Here is a 21,962-nt window from a genome sequence, read left to right as displayed (position 1 = left end):
AGCTGCCATAAGAACTGACCGATCAAAATCAAGTTCTTGTATGGAAAGTTTTTATTTGTGAAGAGTATTAGGAAAAAAAATGTAAATTAATTAAATTTATTTGTTCAAATTCTAGTCAGAAGACCTTTTTAATATTTTTAGTTACTTCCGCTGTTTGCATCATTTCATCAAATATTAATTCAACTATTCGTTAATAGTTTCCTAAATTCTATACCGGTCAAATGAACACTAGTGGACTTCCGAAAGGTGCTGTTAGAGCCGACATCTATCAATAAAACACAAAAAAGAGGCCTTATCGAATTTTTCGAGATAGTTGAACACTCTAAAGGTATCAGAGGATCGTGTTAAATACATTTTTTACAAACATTTGAGTAGGGGAAATTTCTGTATAAGATGAGCGCCTCGCCAGCTCACGATCGTTAAATTGCCTGAGCTAGGCTTCGAATTGCTTATACATTCATATGTTCATATGATAATGGCTTAGTCATATATGAAGCTTGGAACATATCGACACATTTTTTAAAATATTGCGATACTCAGATCTATGGGATAAATTCAGTCAGTGTGTTAATTTTTTTTTTTTTAAGATGTTAGTATCAAATTTCTTAACTAGAATTGAGCTATATCATCCATGAGACCATTATATATGTTAAATTTTCAGAAAATGTAAATAAATAAATTTTGTGGCGAAATTAACGAGATGTTTTTATTGAATATAGCAGAAAAGTTAGGAAGAACTTACAGATAACGCAAATATATTTTATTCAAAGCAAATCTTATATAGTACTGAGGGCAAAATAGCAAAAAAATCTAAAATGTAACAATTTGGATATATTTTGACGTAAAATGGCAACACTGCGCTCTCTAGCTGAAGCTACTTGCGCTATCTCACGATTTTATTGTTTAACAACAAAAAAAAAAGAAATACAAAAAACTTTATGCGTTTTTATTTCTGAACTTGTTCACGTTGCATATTTTTTGTCCATGAGTTACTTGCAATTCTGCGTTGTTGTTATTGAGAATATTATTTTAAAATTGTTAAAAAAAAAAAAATAGTCAGTTATTGCCTTCAGGTTATTCTTAAATATTGACATTTAAAAATAAATTGTTATTCGGCGGGGGTTAGTGTGTAAAATTTGCAATGACTTGCGTTAGAATAAATTTGTTGTGGAATTTTGCACTTTTGCTTTCATTAGCAAACTAATGCTTTTATCTAGCAGCTTTTTGCTTCATGAACTTTTGCCGTATTGCTCGCTGCGCTGTTTATTTTATTATTATGCGTATCGGCACGCCACTTTATGCGCTGTTTTATGTACTTTTATGTGGCTATATGTCCATATGTATGTCTGTATGAATATTTTTACTTTATTTGCCCATCAGCAACATTCTCAACAAAAGCAAAAACAGAAACGGAAAGATATAGAAAAGAATAAAATATTGCTTCCGCAGCAAAAATAGAGCGCACATAAGCACACATACACATGCATACATACATATGTATGTTTTAGAACAAAAACTAATTTTTTTAAAACTACACGTTTTACACATTGATTTTTGCAATTATGCTTTACCGAGTTTTATTAAAAATGTATTATATTATTATATAATTATTTAAATTTGTTTGTGTAATTATTTACATTTTTCATTAACAAAATCTTTACATATATAATTTTTTTGTTTTTATAAATATTCACGCAGTCAACATGGAACAGAAACAATGTTTTTCGCAAAGCTCACTGCTTCAGTTTTATAGCGCCCATATACTGAAATCTACAATTCCGTACGGGGTAAATAGCACAACTGATCGTACAGAAAGAAGCAGCTCGGCTGCTTAATAATTATTTCTACATGTAGGCAACGAGTAACCAGCAATCATCTAGCGATCTTACAACAACAATTGTGTGTGCTTTAATATCTTGCTCAAAGCAATGTCTGAGAGCGAATATGCCGGTTGTGGAAACTTTTGATGTAGCCAAAGAGAAAGAGCATACAGTACGCACAGTAGAACAAGAGTGATGAAAAGTTGAAGAAATTTGTATACCATATTAAAATTATATAAAAATAAATTCAACGGAGAGAGTTTTAGTAGAAATTTTTTTTAGGTTTCATCTACGGAGTAGGCCGGAATCAATGCAGCAGTGGAGAACATTTTTTTTAGTGTCATCGGAGATCAGGTATAACTAAAAGCATATTTAATTTTTTCTTCAAAAACTTAACTTATTATTCTTTAAAAATGTATAAACATTCCCTTAAGGTTTTAAAGAATCTTGATATACTAGTTAATTTTTAAATTCCCAACAACTGCCGGTTTAAGGCTATCACACTAGATGTGCATCTTAGAGAATCGTTAATTGCAGAATGTTTTCAATTAAATCTTGCTAGAAATTCTGCCAGATTCCTAATACATTCGTCCAAACACTAGTGACAGTTATTATTTCGAAAACCTTCTTACAACAATTTGACATATACCTTTGGAATATTGTGTACTAAGCTTTTAGCAACAACCCAGAAGATTAAGTTACTAAAAAAAACCTCAGACAGAAGAAAGAGTACATTAGGCACTTACTCACACTTAGGCACGGTATTCATAACGTTAGAGAAACCAGCTATGTAAGTTCTCGCTCGATATCAAAGATATTGTGTCTGTTTTCTATTCATAAAAAACTTTGCAAAGTTCCCCAATACCGCAAAAGCTTTAAAGCTTAATTCGCATCAATCAAATGCAGTATTAAAAAAAAAAGATTTCGTTCACTGATTGAATCTACTTTTATTTTAAAAATTTTGTAAAGTGATCAAATAAAGATAATTACGGGAAAAGCAAGCAAAACTTTAAAAGCACTTTTATAAAACATAATCACTCAAAAAGTTTCAGGACATTTTCATTGCTGACACAAATAATTGCAGATACTTTTCGCTAAGTACCAGATATTTACCAAAGATACCTTTAAAAATTAGCTAAATATTACACGTCACAGGTTTTGCCTATATCTTGTATGCAAATGTGCCACAGTGCAGCGGTCACCAACTTGCTTTCGTTATTCAAAGAGTGGTGGTGATATGTTGGGTGCAAACTTGGTACTGCAAAGACTCTTCAAATATAACTTCACATTCATGGGAAGTTGGCACCCAAGACATTTTCTAACGACGTCACTACGTTCAGAGAGTCACAGAGTCTATGACGGTTGACTTTTGTGTTGTTGTTGTTTGGGAGGAGGGTGTGTTCATGTCGGTACATATATACATAGGTATGTACATATGAGAGTAAAAAAGCAAAATTTTTAAGAAAATTGAAAACTGAAAAGCGTGAAGCAATTTTTTGGTAACTTTTTATTCTTATCAGTATTTTTTTGACAAGAAGTACGCTTCTAATTAGTTCTCACGAAATCGTGCCCAATTTCGTAAACCGAAAAAATGAATCTCCCTGTATACGAGGAATATGCAAGTAGAATGTGTGTACGTGTACAATATATCTGCGTACAAAATTCTCAAAAATGGACCAAAACTCCATATCATTAACTGGAAGCTGAATATTAAATATACATATGTATATGTATAAGTATAGATGATAATGCTTACATAAACTTCAAAGTCAATTTTGGGGATTTCCCGAATAATTTTAAAAACGATTTTTTTTTTAATATAAATTATCTATTTATTTTATAATATACTTATACTTGTAACTAGTGTGTGCCTAATTAGCACAATTAGTATCAAATAATGTCTCGGTTTAGTCCCTATAAAATTATACCAAAATAGTCACACAACTTTTCTTTTTGAAAGCTTTATTTGTATTTTATTTATGTACTATTTATGTATTTATTGTCAATTTCTTTTTTTTGATTTTCTGTTTAATTGCTGTTCATTTGAAGCGTTTAATTTGGTTGAAGTTTAGCAGTTTAACTGACAGCTGTCAAGTGTAGTTAGGTGCTTAGTGAAGAGAAAGTAACGAAATTTGACAAATAGAACTTGAGTGTGCTTTCAGCCATTTTTGCTTAACTATTTACCTATTAGCATATTTCAATGCTCAAATGGTTGTCAAGTGTCGCTAATAAAGTTTTGTGTAGTGGTATAGCAATAAATATAAAAAAAAAAATGAAATTAAAAAAATTAAAAGCATTACTATTTTAAAATTAAGTAAAATATAATATTTTCAACAAAAAATATGCTGTAAAAAGAATATACAAAATTTACCAAATCAAAGTTTGTGTGACACTGATTTTACAAATAATTAATTGAATTTAATTTCTTATTTTTTTCATTAAACTAATTAACTACTGAAATTTTTTCAAAATTTTTCCAAAAATCATAAATTTTTTTTTGTTATTTAACAATTGATTAACAACTGACAAATTTTTTTAATGATAATTTGTTTTTGTTTTTTGTCAAAATTCAAAAATTAAAAAAAATACTATACTTTAACTCATAAAAATTTTAACGAAAATAACTTTTTTTTTCAAAAGCATAACAATTTGTTAGACAATATTTTTCTTAGTCATAAAAAGTTTTAAGAAAATACTATTTTTCAAAAATTACTCATAACTATTTTTTTCCAAAATCATAATTTCGAAAGAAATTAAAAAAGTACCATAAAAATTTTGTATACATTTTTTTATATCTAAAATCATAAAAATACCTCAGAATTTATTTTTCAAAACTTTTCTTCGTGTCAGAAAATATTTTATTCAAACATAACAATTTCGATAATTTATATTTTTATAAAGATATAAAAAACTATAATAAAATAAGAAAAAAATAATTTATTTTTTACCAATTTTTACGAAATTTTTTTTCCAAAATCATAATTTCAAAAAAAATTTTTATTAATGCATAAAAATTTTTGGGAGATTTTTTTTTTTCAAAAATCAAGACGATTTATACGTAAGAAAAAGTATATTTTTTTTTAAATCATAAGCATTTTTATAAAAATATGTGTTTTTTTTAATTTTAAGAAAATATTTTTTTCAAAATCCTAATAATTTCGAAGAAAATCCTTTTTTAATTCAATTTAAAAATTTTAAGAATTTGTTTTTTTCTATAATAATAAAAATTCTTGAGATAAAAAAAATGCATATGTATGTAAACCCTCAGTTCGTTTAAATATTGATACAATGTGTACCATTATTAATGTTATTAATGTATTACTTATAACTATTTCTCACAATGCTGGCTTAGGTACCTAAAATAAATATCCATATATCGAGTTTTGTATGAATGACATACTTTTCTAGTATTTAAATACTCAACCATGCATTTGCCACAATGTACGTATAGATACCTGCATACACTCGCGTATATATAACATACATACACATAAACACACATATGCATACATATACATACATATACATATACTATTTATGTAAATTCATCCCACTTAAACAGCTTTTAATTCAACAAATCATTGTCGCCTAAAAAACTGCGTGGCCGAACGGTCGCTTTCCCAAATATGACAAGTGTTTTTGAAGTTTATGGTATATACCCTCTCTGCAAGAGTGAATGAAAAAAAAAAAACAAACGTTAACTGCGACAGTAATAGCCTTCACAGGTGTATTTTCTGTAGATTCTTATTTCGATTTTGATCGGTCGGTTTGAATGGCGGCTATGTCTATGCATGCTATAGTGGTCCGAACTGTACAACATGTTTGAAGTTTGTAGCGATGCTTTGGATAATAATATTACTCAACATCACGTACAGCTATTTTTGTCATTTTAGTAATTGGTGGTGGTTTGACCCCTTGACTACAATACAAAAAATTCGACGTGTTAGGAAATTTTACCAAAAAGTACACGTGCATAATTTCAGGTCGATATATTTTAAACACTTATACTATGACTAAACGACGTCTCCAACGTTAACTGATGAAAGTTTCCCTGGGATTGTTGATTTCGGTTGTTTTGTGGACCGAAGTTAAAGTGTAGTCTTTCCTTACGCTCAAACCGTAAAAGGAAACTTGAATAGCTACCAAAAATAGTTAGTAGAAATTGTGGTTTCATAATAAATAAAAAAAAGGTTAAAAATTAAGTCGACAAAAAATAATTTCGATGGGAGAGAGTTATTTTTAAATCCTACTTATATAACTATAAACAAATATATCATAAGTAATCTGACAAATTAAGTATACCCATTTTACGCGACTTAAAATTCACGGGTATTATTCATGTTATGACATTTGTTCTGCTTTCATTCGAACGTGAGCGAAACGCTTTCTCCGATTGACGATACGCATTACAACACGAGCTGTCAAAATACTCGATAGATAGTACTTATCCACTATGCATGCACTTAAACATATGTATTTACTACACATGTATCCACTAATAATACAAAGTGTATGAAAATATTGCTATAATATTTAATTGTAAATATTTTTATGCAAACAAAATTTTTGTTTGCTAGTCAATCAGTAGTCACTCCAAATGCTTTTTGCGATAAGCCTAGCTGATAACACTAGCCGTACAATAACAAAAATGTGTATATGAAAAGAAAAATAATAAAATTGCAGTAAATTATATTGTCTTAAAATTCTTTCATAGTGCTTACATACGAGTGAACTTTGCGATTATATTATATAAAAAAACTAATGCGAATATATTTATGTGCTGACAGTTTTGCGTATGCGACCAAGCAAATACGCGCTTTGAAAACGTAAATAAAAGATTTATAATAAAATCACAGCATTTGTTTAGCACGTGTTTTGTCGGGCGTCGAATTATTGTCTCCATATGCAAAATATTCAAGCATGGGCGTTGCGTTCGCGTTTAGAAAAATCGCTGTGTGGGTGGAATTTTTAGACGCAACACTTTAGTGGCGCTACTTGTTTACCGTTCGTACTATAAATACCTACAACAAGAGTGCTTGTTTATAAATTTTCCACTGTGATGTCTTATCAAAGTAGTTTTATTTTTAATTTGTCGAAAAAGAAAGTAACGTTTAACACCTCTTTATACCCAAAACAGGGTATATTAAGTTTGCTATGAAGTTTGTAACACCCAGCAGGAAGCGTCAAAGATTCTATAAAATATATACATAAATGATCAGCGTGAGAAGCTGAGTCGATTAAGTCATGCTCCTCTTTGTCTGTAAAATTACGAATTAGTTCTTTAGTTTTTGAGATATCTGCTTATTTGTCGCAACACTATAGCGTATATAAATCAAGTGTTTGTATGGAAAGCTTTTCATTTGACGAGATATCTTCACGAAATTTGGCATGGATTATTCTTTAAGGGAATAATGCAATCTTCGAAGAAATTGTATAGATCGGATGACTATAGCACATAGCTGCCATATTAACTGAACGATCGGAATAAAGTGCTTGCATGAAAAACTTCTTCATTTGACGTGATATTTTTACAAAATTTCGCGTGAATTATTGTCTAAGACAATGGCACAATTTCCGAAGAATGCTGCCATACAAAATGATCGTTGAAAATCAAGTTCTTGTAGGAATCCTTTGTATTTGTGAAGTGTATGATAACTTCGGTGCAAACGCAGTTGTTTTTTAAAATCAAAATTGTTGAGGCTTTAAATATCCGAATTAATTTAGTATAATAATAGTTTTAGATTATCAAAATTTATTCCAATGAGTGAGGTACTCCGATGGTGCTCGGAAACTATCTATCACACGTATTCGCTTGAAATGTAAACTTTAGGTTTAAAGTAATATTAGCTAGTACTACGTGAGATTTTTTGGTGTTTATTACAACTTTTTTTAAATACAATTTACTTCTCATTATTTCGGTAAAAAATTTAAAATTTATTTTACAAATCTAACATTTTGAGAACATACGTAGCCAGTGATAGATTAATATCTTGGATATAGTGATTTCGTAGATTGGCCCAGTAGACAAATTTTGGTATCAAAATGTCAAGCATTTTTTTTACTCATTAAATAATAAAAAATAAAGACTGAAAGTTAGAAATTTGATTACTATGATGATAAATTTGTAATGTCAGGCCTTTGGTGAGAGCTCCTGACTGGCCCACACTCTTAACTAACCTATAGTGTGGTAAGTAAGTTGGTATATATAACGGGAATATCAAAAACTGAAGTCCATATCATATTTGCTTATCTAAAACATAAATTAAGTCGATACTTCATTTTCAATTCGATTTCAGTAAAACTACATCAGCCTTTGGCGGCAGAAAATTAGGCAAAATTTGACGGAAATAGACATACTTTAAGATAAAGAATAAAATAGCTGTTTTGATTTAGTTGAGGTTAAACAAAAATTTAAATTGTAAACCCTGGAGTTAAACGGTCTGTTCTGAGAATGTACAGTTAGTTTCCACTTACTATTAAGGGGCGGTAAGATGTAGAGTAGGCACATAATGCTATGGAATTGTTTGCGTACGCATATCAGTCGCTCTGGTGAGCAGACAAATATATATATAAATATATATATAATTTTTCGCTTAGCGTGAAAATGACTGATATCGGTCCTTACCATCGCTAAAACGCCACACACCAACTGAAATAATTTCTTCCGCTACTGATGACTTCATACCGTACTTATACATATGTAGGTCAGAAGACGAAATATCTAAATGAAACTTAGTATACACGTTTCGTTCAAAATAATAAAATTCGTTTCGAAAGATTTGCGAAGTCGATCGATTTTTTCCACCGCCACCCCCTCGTGAGTCCATTAAAAATGCATTGAGAATGATGATAATAAAAATACAATTAATTTTTACGTGGGTGCCGGTAAAATATTTGGGCAATAACAACACATCAAGTTGTTGTTATTGAAATGTTTTTATATTAATATAAAATTCATAATTTAGGCAACGTGATGCGCAAAAAATCACAAACAAGTACAGAAATAGACGAGCGCATCTAAATATGTACTACATACGTAAGTCCATCAGAGCAAAAAAACAAAAAAAAAATTCAAACGAAAGTCATTGACAGAGTGATGATCGCGAGGTGTCAGCGCCAATGTGCGTATCAAAGCTATTGATAGAAAATGTGATAAGCATAGTTTTGACGGTCAAACAACCCAACACCTCCATGGAGCATAATATGGATCGGGTGGTTGCGAGTAGAATTAATGGTAATCCTTCGGGTGACTCGAGTGTAGCGAGTGGCGTCAAGCCAGCCAAGCGTTGAGTAAAAAATACTGGCTAATGACGGCGATCTACAAGTATGCTGTGTATTTTTTTGGTACCAGTGGTACTGGGCTTCCAGTCCTCTCTCCCACACTAAACCAACAGAATTTGCAATTGAAATTTCTAATTTACTAACAACAAGAAGTGGGGAGAAAATATATTTTACATGCGACTCCATTCACCATGATGTTGACTGAATAACAATTACCACACTTGGCAGTGTCCCTTTCTCCCCTTCAATGCATGCTAATCAATTTGGCAGCATTCGCTCGACGCTCTTGATAAGATGCAGTGACTTCTGATTTTTTATTCGCCCATGTGTATTTTCAATTTTATTTTCGAGTTGTATAAATTCGAGTTGTTATTGTTGGCATTGTGTTTTGCTACGAAAGCAATGACAATGGCATTGGATGGGGTGTGGCGTGGTGTGTTGGAGGTTGGGGTTTATGAGGTCAGCGCACCTCATTGGCATTTGTTTACAGAGTCATTATATAGTCAGCGACTTTGTTTTGCTTAAACAATCAAAAAATAACAAGAATAAAAAATAAAAAACAATAGAAAATGAAATCAAAAACAATTGAAAGATAGCGGTGTGTTTAAAGATTATGTTTGCTACTTTTTGCTGGCACTGTTCTTAAAATTGATTTTATATGAAATTTTCAAAAACAAAACTATGAGAGAAATTTTTTTCGAAAACTCACTAAAAACATATGTTTTATTTCTACATACCCATATATACATATATATATTGTATATTACGTATTTACTCATGCTTATATTTATTTACTATTTACAAAAGTATATACAACAATAATATTAAAAAATCGTCCAAAATAAAGGAAAAGGTATCTCAGAAGAATTCTTTATGATCAGCTACTCTCAGTACTCCGCTCCCTTATATACAGAAGTATATAGTATAAGTGTAGTACTCACAAAAGTACAATGAGCGAAATAATTTATGCTCAAGCATTACATAGATAGAGTATGTAGAAGAGTGCTCGCTAAAAAAAGTTCAAATAAGTTCATTATTTGTTGCTAATGGAAGTATCAACAATTGACAGAAAAAAATTCCACTACGTATACATTACTTGTATACATTATATAATATTTAAGGTGTCAATAGAACTCAGTACCGCTGATTATCACTTTATTTCGTACATTCTTTTGAGACTTGAAAGCAGAAAAAGGCCGGTGGTGGTTAGAAACAGAGATAACGATAGATGTGGAACCAAGGAAATCGGATTCATTCACGTTTTAAATCTTTAGTCTAGGTACCTATGGATTTAGTGGCGATCTCCCATAGAAACTAATTTAGATAATGTGTAATACGTAATACCCTCTCCTAAGTTCACAAATATGGTAAGAGCTACTGGAAAGTTACCAACAATGAAGCTGTTGATATTATTAATAATTGTTGTTGAATTATCAAAAATATCTACATATGTATGTATATACATACCTATATCTAGTATAAGTGTAAGCATTGATTTGGAAGAAATGTGCGTCAAGGGAGCTATTTTTAGACGCGAGTAATCTATACTGTTAAAATTTCCGGCGATAAGTAATTATTTTTAAAAAGGTGTTTTTGTGTAAATACAATTAAATCGTTCTTTATTAAAGAGAAAAACAAAACCAAAATTTGTCAACATATTTTTAAGTCGCTCACTAATGAGACTTTTTCACATTTCGACTAATTAGGATCCACTAGTACTAAAACCTAACCTAACCTAGAATGTTGATTGTAAGTGCCTATGTATATTTAAGACTGGAAATCAAAAACTAAAGTTCAATTTATCTTTGGTGTTTCAGAAAATAAATTATTATTCGATACTTTACACTTGATTTGTTATCGGAGAGTCTCATAAGACCCAGACTGACACAAATCACATTTTCACGTATTCTAAACAACAAGCATGCAAATTTTCTATACATTTGTCATTAGCTGGGGCGGTCTTCAATGCCTTCAGCGAATTTTGTTTTTTTGTTTGGTTTCGGCTCATTTTTATAGCGACATTCGCTAGAATGTTGCACAGTCTCGACGTCATATCGAAAATATGTGCCACTTTATCATTTCTCGACTGGGCAGATCATAGTCTTAAGAAGACACTTGTAATCGAAAAGCTGTCCGAAGAGACCTTATAGCTATTTTTCGAACCATCTCAATTCTTTGTACAAATATTGTAGTTTACAGAACACGTCGATATGAATGAAACTTTGGCATTAAATTCTGTTGTCTGTCCGCTTAGTACAGAAAATATCTCTACTATACTCTGCCGTGAACTAATAGACATATATTATATATAGGACCATAAAAAGAGTGATCGAGCACTATAAAAATAATTTATCTCAGGAATTCTCTTAAAAGACCTGGCCGAGGAGAGGAATTTAAAACTAGGTTTCAAACATATAGTCTTATATTTCAGACCACCATATATTTCAGATACTATTATAAAATATTGATTTTGTCGTTGAATAGTTCCCAGAATTCAAAGAATTATTAGTCCCGATAATTAATTGGATTGAACCAAAAAAGCGTCGGTTAGGCCTATTTTATATTTCATATGCATAAACCGGGACTTAAAATGTTTTACTTATAAGTAGGAACCTTACTTGTTCGAACCTTACCTCTGAGAATCTTACTCGTTAGTTTGGATCAAAATTAAACTTACCTATTACTGGCTTTGCGGTAGTATTTCTTTTCCGTTGACCGTGGCGTCATAAGGTCAACAGCGTTGTCAATTTCATCCGCCATTGGCTGTAAAATGAAGGAAAGGTATTTTTTATTGGAAACAATTTATTTAATATGGAATTTGGTATTCAAAATTAGCAAAAGTAACTACAAATATTTTAAAATAAGGTTGAAAAAGATACGGACAAATTAAAGTGACTTCTGAGTCACCACGAAAAGAGACTGGAGGTAGCCAATATTGAGGTTAGAAAAAGATGTAATAAAAAACTAAAATGAACCGAAATCATAAAACTGGAACAACGAACGCAATCAAGCTGCCGCATATGACCCAAAGCCAGACTAGATAAGGACCCAAATGCGAAGGAGGCTGGGCAACAGTGCACCCACAATGCAAGCAATCATACTTCTATGTCACGCTGCGGATGGCAAATACTGTTGTATTCGTAATTCGTAGTTTCCTTTGTTTCCTTTGGTCGCTTTGAATATTGCCTTGCTGAGATTGCTAGTTGGTGGCAAACAAAGCGACACTGCAAGTTCCAAATTGGAACTTCCAATGAAGCCAACAGCGTGCAGCGCAGTGTGATGGAGTGCACTGTGCGCAATGTGCAACATGCGGGACGTGGCATACAAGTATATACAGAGCTCGTGTTGCGAGTTATTTTAAAATGTTCGTATAAATGTATGTATGTATGTATGTCAATGGGAGTGGTAACGTGACACAATGAGGACGCATATAAACTAACTGTGCCAGTTGGAGTATGAAATTGAAATTTTCAGTTATATTTTTAAGTTAACTGTCGCTGGTGGAATTGTTTTAGTTTTCGTATGCGAAATTTGTTACAGAAAAATATGAGTTTTATTTTGGACGAGCTTTTCCTCTAATTTATTATCGCCTCCATTGTTATTAGTGGCTATTCATTTCAAAAGTTAAAATAGTGATACAGGAGTACGCATTCCGGAAACATCGTCGAACCAATGCTTAACGCTAAATTTGCCGACTCCACTGAATCAGACTTATTGATCATAGCAGAGAGGGTTGCCTATTAGTAGTTGATGTAGCAGCTGAGGGTTTTTCTGTTTTGTGAAGCTTAGAGAAAACCTTGCCTTCCAGCAGCGTCTGGGAGTGTCAGTTGATTTCATGAGCTGTGTTAGTTATATATTGTTGATGAACAGTTGCGGTTATTTTTTACAAGAAAGCAGTTGTTTTAATGGAAGAAGTCTGGAAAGTAGGGATACTAGAGATTATCGACTAGGCGGATCGTAAACGTAAAGCGATTCTCTCAACAGATTACATGGCAGACGATTTCAAACCTCGTGGAAGAATAGTGTAGAAGAGGTTGTCCACCCTATGGGTATGGAAATTGACTCGGCGATGTCAGGAAAAGTGAGTTTTGGATCAGCGTTTGATGGATCCGTTATTTGTTCAAAAGAGTTTGGAAAATGGAAATGCGGGACTGGCGTTTTTGAAAAAAATTATTTTTTTTGGATAAAGATCTTAAAAATTAATCTCTTAGTCTCCGAGTAATATTTTAACTACTATAGCAACGTAATTAATGATGATTGGACGCATTAGTGGTGAGATTATTATATTATATAAACAATTGAATTTTACGATTTATGAGATTTTTTGAGACATCGTTTTTAAGTTTTGCATACATCTTTTTCCCAAAAATCTGCTCAGTTGCCGAAATCACCGTTATCGGACCGCTGTGGCAAATAGCTGCCATATATACTGAACTATTTTCTATTGTAATACTGCTATTGTTGAAGCGACAGAAACTGTCTGTACACCAGAGAAGGTCAATAGACATAAAGTAAAAGCACACCTTCTTATACGCACTGATTTCTTGGAACAAATGCGCTTATTCTGCGAAAATTTCAGAAAACAAAGTTTGTACTTAAACAGTCATTGACTTTGTCAACTGACCTCGTGGACTTTAAATTGCAACGTAGCTTTTTAGAACTTTAGCTAACTTTTTCTCTTACTTCACAATAAAATTTAAATTGCATGAATACATTAACCAACATTAAAAAGCAATAAGAATAAAGTGAAAGGAAAACAAAAGGAATAGAGAAATTTTAAAAATATTTTCTAACGAGCCAAAAGCAGAAAAAACAAGGAAAGCAACAACACTACAAAGTAGAATGGCCCAACTAAATCGCCAAAAAGTGAATACTTACCAATGTAGCTGCATTGACGGTCGACGATTGCTCGAAACTAGACATTTTCGTTTTGTACGCTTGGAGTCGCTGAAAACTACCGGTGGCTGCTGCAATGGATCGCGCCTGACGGAGTGCTGCAGTTAATGACTTTCTTATAGACACTTTGCTTGTTGCGCTCAAAGCTTGCACACTGCGCTTGTTGTCTTTTTATATTATTGTTGTTGTTGTTTGTGTGTAAAAATGCGCTTATCAGCAAATCTTGAGAAATGTTTATCAATAAGCTCTTTTCTTGTTCGCTTTTATTTGCAATTTGCAAAGTTTCGGCGTGTCTGCAATTTTAATGAGCTGGTAAATTGTGTGGAACTAAAATTTTGCGAATTCTGCGCAAACCCAAAAGCAGAGGAGAGTAGAATATATAAATTGCAGTCAATTAAAAAATTTAGTTTGGACAGTTGCAGAACATTTACGGTCTAAAAAGTGTGGTTGTGTATTTTGTTGTGTGTGAATGTGTACAAAAATAAGCTCCTCTGCACCGTTAGACAGCAAAAGCAGCTTGAGTAAACTTGTTTGTTTTTGATTTTGTAAGCAATATATATTTACATGTGTATTGCTATTTACATTTGTGTTATTGCAGCGTAAACTTGAAAGCTATGCACTTCAAATGCAACTTTTTAGCGTTCAGCCTGAATGTATGCTAACAATTTTGTAGGCAAGTATGGCACAGGGTGTTGATTGCTGTTTGGTTATTAAGCAGTTAATTTCTATATGTTTTTAATGGCTCAGATGCATATAGTAGTTATACATAAGTATATACATATGCATACATATGTGGTAGAGTGTGTATGTGAATTTTACTTATTTTTACAAATTATGCAAAATTGGTTAAAAAAGCTTCACTTTTTTTATTTTAAATACAAAAAATCATACATATTAAAACATCTTACTTCAAATAGTTAGACCTAAAAAAATAAATATAAGGAATTTCAATTAACGAGCGTGGATATTAGGGTGGTGTTTAAAACTCACAAACAATAAAAATTTAAAAAAAATTTAAATATACACAATAATCAATGCTACTATGATCAAAAATATGTGTTATAAATTTTATACCTTTCTTGTGGGTTTAAACTTTTCACCCAATTTTTAAATATAATATGTATCTACATATGTGTCTGTGGCCATAGTCGCATAGAATAATATGAAGAGCTTAACAGAGCGACGACCGGTAGAGCTAAGCAGATTCGTTCAGATAGATTTGAGATTTGATATTGGAAAATCAAGGAACTTCAGGTTTTAGTCGATATTATAGCAAAGCCCCTTAAATACACTAGTACAAAAATTGCATTTTCCACGGAAATTGGAATGGGATAGAGGTTTGGATTCAGAATAATCTATCGGAAGAGAGTAGTGATTTACAAAGTGGATAGACTCAAATAATAATTTACTATGTAGAAATTTAATCAAATACCACTCTGTACAAAATTCACTGGAGACTTACATACATGTATGTACATATGACTACAACACAAATAATATAAGTTTTTAAATATATATGTAAATGAAATATCAATTTACTTTCTTACTTAATAAGTGTTTTATAAATAGAAAGTTATATGGTATATTATGGCTAATTTTCTGTAATTTCTAGCACTATGCGCGCATATGTACATACACATATACGTTATATTATATATATATATTGATGGAATAATTTCCTGCCACTTCCAGCGATTACGAAAACACAAAAACACCTTAATGAAGCAATCCATAGATAAATTCAGGCACATGTAAGTAGCACATACGCCACTGCGCACATGTTTGTATATACAATATGTACATACATTTGTATGACTTCACTAAACAAACTAAATTAACATATTCAACTACAATACATACATAAGTACATGTTTGTATGGACAAGCACATAATCAGCTAAATTAGAATACTAAAATTAGAAATTGTGGAAAAGCGTGGAAAAACCCCGGAGAAGAACTGAAGGTGAGCCCAAAAATAAGAGGATACTACGCGCTACACAAACACGCTGAAATCACAGCAATAAAATTTGATACAAACAAAGAAGGAAGACGTGGACAGCATGGATATTTTCATATCTTCCAAGCGCTCGCACACAAAGAGGCACATATGATGCTTAGATACATACATACATAGATATGTATCTTCGCGAAAAATTGAGGATGGGGGGTCATTATGTGCGCAGCAGTTGAGCAACGGCGTAGCAGGTTGCGTCAAAATATGGAAAACTCAAAATTATTCAGACGCATAAATGTCAAATGGAAAAATTACGAAACTTTTTTTCACGGTGATAAGGTTTATAAATACGATTTACGAAGTAAATATGTGCTATCTATATTAGTACGTACTAGGTTTGTAAGTGCATATGTATGTAATGTGTTAGTGGCTTGTGTACGATGTGATTAGCGTTTATGGTTGTGTACCTTTCTTGTGTAAGCAGTTGTGGCGGCAGAAAGGCGTTGCGCTTTCTTAGTTAAATGCCGCAGCGAGCAAAAAAGCCGCATAAATCAGTTGGAACAATTTTTCTTGTTAACGCTTTTTGTGGGCGACCTTAATTTCCGCACGCAATTGAATGATGACGCACAGATTTTTGTAGACCAAGTTGATTTCTTTCGATATGAACACACTTCCAGAGCGGCGTGGACGCGGTGCGTTGCACAACTTGCGTAATTTCTGCGCTTTCTCACACACAAAAAACTGAACAAATTTACGGCTGAAAATTTTCACTGGAGCAAACGTTCGCCGCCACACTTTCCTTGAACACCCGCACAACTCTTTAACAAAATTCGCGCAAATTTAAGTTCTTTTCCTCTTTTTAATTATGCTCACAATTATTTATGCACAGAAAGCGTTTTAGAAAGCACAGAAATGTAGTTAAAACAATTTGCAATTTGTTGGCAAATGCAATATTCCTACCACTCAGCGATTTATCCAATTGATTCTTTGGCTTTTCACTTGTGTTCTTTGCGTTTGCACAATTTGACATTTGCGGCGCAGTCGCAGTAATCAGACGTCAGAACTCAGCTGTTTTTTGTTGTTCGTGAAAGAAATGTAGCGAAAAGTGCATGATGCGAATTGAAATGAAATTGTGATAATAACAAAAATTCAAAAGGCAAAAACAAAACAAAAGTAGCTACGCCAGCCGGCTGTACAAGCAAACACAAAACAAAAACACAAGCCGCATTACAAGTAAAACAATAACAACACAAATCAGTGTGTCAGAACTTGTTTGTAAACAAAATACTTATGTCACGAAAGCTTCAAGCGAAGTATGCACCCGGTAGGAAAAGGAAACATGTGTTAACCTTTTTAGTGATATAAATCATTTACATACATATATGTAAATCGGATATAAATATGGTATATATGTATATAAATTTTCATACGCTTAAATTGGTACAAATTATTTAATATTAATCATTCTTGTAATAATTTTTAATAAGATTTCCGATAAAATCAGAACTCAGTCGAACGGGGTTAGAGGTGAGTTATCTCTACATGTTTTTTGCTATAAGAAATGAGGAGTCAAATATCGTCGGAAGAAACCGATTTTATCTGTCCAAGTTTACTTATCTGAAGTCGAAAATTCAGTAAGTTGCGGCTACAATTGTACATCGCTTGCAGAATAAGGGAAGCCTAATGAAATGAAATCAAGAACGAACATTAGCTTCGGTTGCATCGAAGCTATAATACCCTTTGCAAATATAAAAGTTTCCAAACAAGAACTTAATTTTGATCGTTGAAATTGTATGTATGACAGCTTTATGCTATAGTGGTCCGTGATTGGTGGTTCCGCTAAATTAGTAGCTTCTTGGAAAGAAAATGGCGGATGTAGAATTTTAAATCGATATCACAAAAACTGAGGGACTAGTTTGCTAGACGGACAGACGGACATGGCTACATCTAGTCAGTTCGTTAAGCCGATCATTTATATCTGCTATATATTTTATGAGGCCTCCGACGTTTCATTACTTATTGTAGCCTATGTAGGGTATAATTAGTTTGCCATGAAGGTGAGATAACCCTTTAAGCATAGAGCTTTAGTGAAAGATATGCCTGATTTAATAAGAGTTCTGCTGAGAGATATGAGCAAAGCTTGTAATTATTTAAATAAAATCCTGGTTCTATTTCTTCAAATTTCCAAAATTTTCAAAAATATTTAAACTATATTGGAGCCCAAACTATAACTTATGGTAACTTTCGTGTGGCTTCTGAACTAACTTTGATAAGAAATATTTTCAAATTTCTCAGTTTTTAAATTAGGTCTTCGAAACTATGTATGTTTGAGAAACAAATTCAATATTAAAATGTATAGATGAGCACTCCCGTCATTTGTATACCCAAGTTCAGCATGTGATTTAAGGACTTAAGGAATATGCCAATTGGACTTAACGTACGAAGTGGGAAACTCTAATACGAGTTATTTATTTTAAGCGTACAAGGTAAAGCTTTTACTTTTACCGTTCCACTACAATCGGGTCTACGTAGCCGGAACGGACGCGGATTCTACAATCAACAGGTCTTACTTTTACAATGTTACCGAAATGTGTTTACAAAACAGCCATCATTTCATATAACAATAATATTTAACTCAAGAAGTTTTAGTCACTTACATAGGTGTTAAGTTTGCTTCAGGTCAAATAATCATTTCATCTACACATATTAACTAACTTTATATTTGGGCCATATGTGGAATTTTTTGATAATGCTGATATCAGATCCATTATATATTTACATAAATACATATTCTAGACAATGGTCGGAATCGAAGTTGCGACTCCTTCATGTTTTCATCTGACTCCGGACAACTTTTAGTTTCGCTTTAATTTCAGCTCTGTTCAACACTTTATTCGGATCAGTCTGTTATCCGAAAATATACAATTTTGGTCCTGAAGTGGAACGTATTCCATGTCTTATCACTCGTTTTTTCGGTTTGAGATTTTCTGCGACATTTTAGGTACGAACTCCTTAATGCTATTTAGAGTTTTACTCCGACCGGTTCTCTCCTTTATGAGTAGCTTCACATAAAAATAAACCACCACTTATGCTCCACCTGTCTAGCTATATTTAGTTTCAAACTTATTATTAAATTTCTGGGTAATTTATCTTAATTGACAGCTTCAATTTCATGAAACGCTCTGAAAAATGCTTTTAACGCATTCGACTACCACTTAAAAGCCCACTTAAATGAATTACCACATTCCGTGGCTGTGTGAACCGTAAGAATTCACGTAGAAAATAAAATTAAAACATAAATAAGAAGCTATAAAACACTTAATTTTATGACACCGGAGACCGGAGTCGGAGTGACTGCTTCCCATGGCGGGGAGGCGGGGAGCAGGCGTGTCGCGCACTTAAGACGCCCCATTTAAATCAACGCTTAACAGCAATTTGTCCAACTGAACTGCCTTAGTTTTTTTTTTGTTGTCGCCATTTGTTATTGTTGTTGTTATACTTGTTAGCGTATACGCAATTTACCTGTAATTAAAGTATTTATTGCGCTACTTAAGTATTTTCAGAAGCGGAGCTAAGGAAGTTTCAACTCCAAATTGAAGAAGAGATGCGGAGTGTGAGAGTGATGGAGGAAGAAGAATTTTATACAAGAAACTAAAAATAGCAACGCTGCGCGTATAAAGTTGCAATTTAAGTTTTTTGTTTGCCTCTTTTGTTCATAATTTTTAACTTTTTAATTGCTTTCGTGTACAGTTAGCAAATAATTTCTTGGGTTTTGATTTCTTTTGCATCGGTTTTCTCTTGGCCTCTGCTAGCCAAAGTTGAACTTCTATAAAAGCAGCAGAGAGGCTCAAGATGCTACTGCGCCCACGCCCACCTAGCCTAAGTAACAGCAGTAACAACAACAACAAAAAGTATAATAGCAGCAACAATAATGAAATTATAACAACAACTACAATAAAAATGTAAAAAGTGTAAATTCAACATTAATAACAGTACATTTACAACAACAACAAAAATTACAAACACCACAAAAAATTGCAATAACGTTGAAATCACAACAATAATATAATTACAACAACAACATGGAAAGCACAACAACAATAATAACAACAACAGCAACATTTTTACACATCAATTGCAACAACAACAAAAATTACAAAAACTACAACAACATTGCAACAATGATGAAATACATTCAACCACAAATAATTACAACAAAAACGACATTGGAATTACAACAACAGCAATAACATATGCAGTTACACAAAAATTGCAACAACATTACAACAATGATAAAATTACAATACTTTAACCACAAATAATTAAAACAACTACAATAACGAAATTACAACAACAACAATTATAATAACAACAACATTAATGCAACAATAGTGGCAGTAGCAGTACTTCGTTAAAAACTTTTGACTTGCAACATTATTTTTCGACCGCCTCTTCGGCTGTCGGCGTCCAGCGCGATTTCAATACAACAAGCAAACGCTATGGTATATATGTATGTACAATGTATGTAGGTATGTATATCTTATGTATATAAATCTGTTTACATTAAATTGTCTAAAATCAAATTAATATCCGCAATCGTCTTGACAAGCAGACAGACACGACTATGCTGCCATAAATTGCATACACACATACACATCCACACATGCACATCCATTGTGCTTCAATTTGTATGAACACTGGCCCAACATATCCATAAATAAATGCTAATAATACATATCAACATACTTATATAACTGCTACATAATCGGATTGCTGCTGCTCGTTAAGCATTGTAGTTTATATTAGCCCAAACATTTATTCAAAGCCGCAAAGGTGTGTCCGCCTAATACCTTTAATAAATACAACGTGTCTAACTACCTACATACATACAGATAAACATAGAATTCACCGATTTAATTTTGATTTCACATTTAGACAGACTGTGGAGGCTTTTCGAATAAATACGCGCACAAGCCCCTTTTGTAGTTGCTGGGAAAATATTGTGGGCAACAACGAAATGCCACGAGAATTTTGCAAAATTTCCATTGTTAAGCACAGGTGGGGTTCATAGTGTTGTCTAATGCCAATGTCAGTGCTTTAATAGAGACTTACAGGGCGAGCAAGAATGTCTGACACGCCCAATGCTGATTTGACTTAAGTTTTTTTAAAGTGTTTGAAATATAAGTAGGTATATAAATACAGATGAACTACATGCATACATATCTACATACTCGTACATATATAAGCTGATGCTATCTACTTGTATAACCCTTACCATTGAGGCATTCTTTATCACTTAAACGTTCTGTAGAGTTGGAAAAAGGGCCGAGGCGTATTTCTCAAATACCAAAAAAATCAAAAGATTTTTAACAAAGCACGCGAAAACTCATAAAAGATTTCAACTGGTCATAGCTTGGAAGTATTAAAAGAATTACTGTTTATTGAACACAACGTAATTAAGTTTTGGAGCGAAAGCTTGTCATCAACCCATTCCATTTCATATGCTGATTGGAGGAACTGTAGAGCAACCAAAAATGATAGAGACAAGATTGCAACACACTACGACATAGAAGAAGAAGAAATGTCAAACTTTCACAGTAATTATAAACAAGAGCATCCCCTATTGTCTTCCATGACGTCATGCACATTTCTGCAAAAAGTTATTTAGCTACAATGTTGCAAACGTCATGAGAAACGGACTTGAAACGACAAAGACTCTTAGACTGTACTGGCTTACGAGACCAAAGCTGCTCATTATTAGATGTCAACTCCAAATAACAAGAAGATATTTCTTAAGAATATAAAATTATTTCTTAACAGAGCATATCCAAAAGAGAACATATTTGGACTGACCGTCGAACCTAAGTAGTGTGGACGGTTCCTCACCTCCGCCGACTTAGGCTACAACTAAAGTATAAACATAGCATTTTGAAAAATCTTTCAATAGATTCAGTTCTTTAAAATGACACTTCTGTTTTACAGGTATAAAACCCAGGATTATACTTATCTAAA

At 32.6% G+C, this 21,962-nt stretch overlaps 1 protein-coding gene across 5 annotated transcripts in view; it reads right to left on the bottom strand.

Annotated features, from left to right (window-relative positions):
• Nt5b (5' nucleotidase B) overlaps positions 1–16,948 on the bottom strand; it is a 64,460-nt gene extending 47,512 nt beyond the window's left edge. The window contains exons 1-3 of one of the 5 annotated variants that reach the window (XM_036368647.2): positions 16,418–16,948; positions 13,980–14,341; positions 11,779–11,864 (exon numbers count right to left, since the gene is read on the bottom strand). In XM_036368647.2, coding sequence (XP_036224540.1) covers positions 11,779–11,864; positions 13,980–14,024 — 131 coding nt within the window. In that variant the 5' untranslated portion in view covers positions 14,025–14,341; positions 16,418–16,948. Of the gene's footprint in view, positions 1–1,637; positions 1,779–11,778; positions 11,865–13,979; positions 14,342–16,417 lie in introns of those variants that run through there. The other 4 variants (XM_036368646.2, XM_036368645.2, XM_036368641.2 and 1 more) reach the window with 4 other exon arrangements.
• Between the last annotated feature and the right edge of the window lie 5,014 nt (positions 16,949–21,962).

Source organism: Bactrocera oleae, chromosome 5 (genome assembly GCF_042242935.1).
Source record: "Bactrocera oleae isolate idBacOlea1 chromosome 5, idBacOlea1, whole genome shotgun sequence".
NCBI lineage: Eukaryota > Metazoa > Arthropoda > Insecta > Diptera > Tephritidae > Bactrocera > Bactrocera oleae.
The sequence above is the reverse complement of the archived record's forward strand: the minus strand, read 5'-3'. Positions and strand labels throughout refer to the sequence as shown.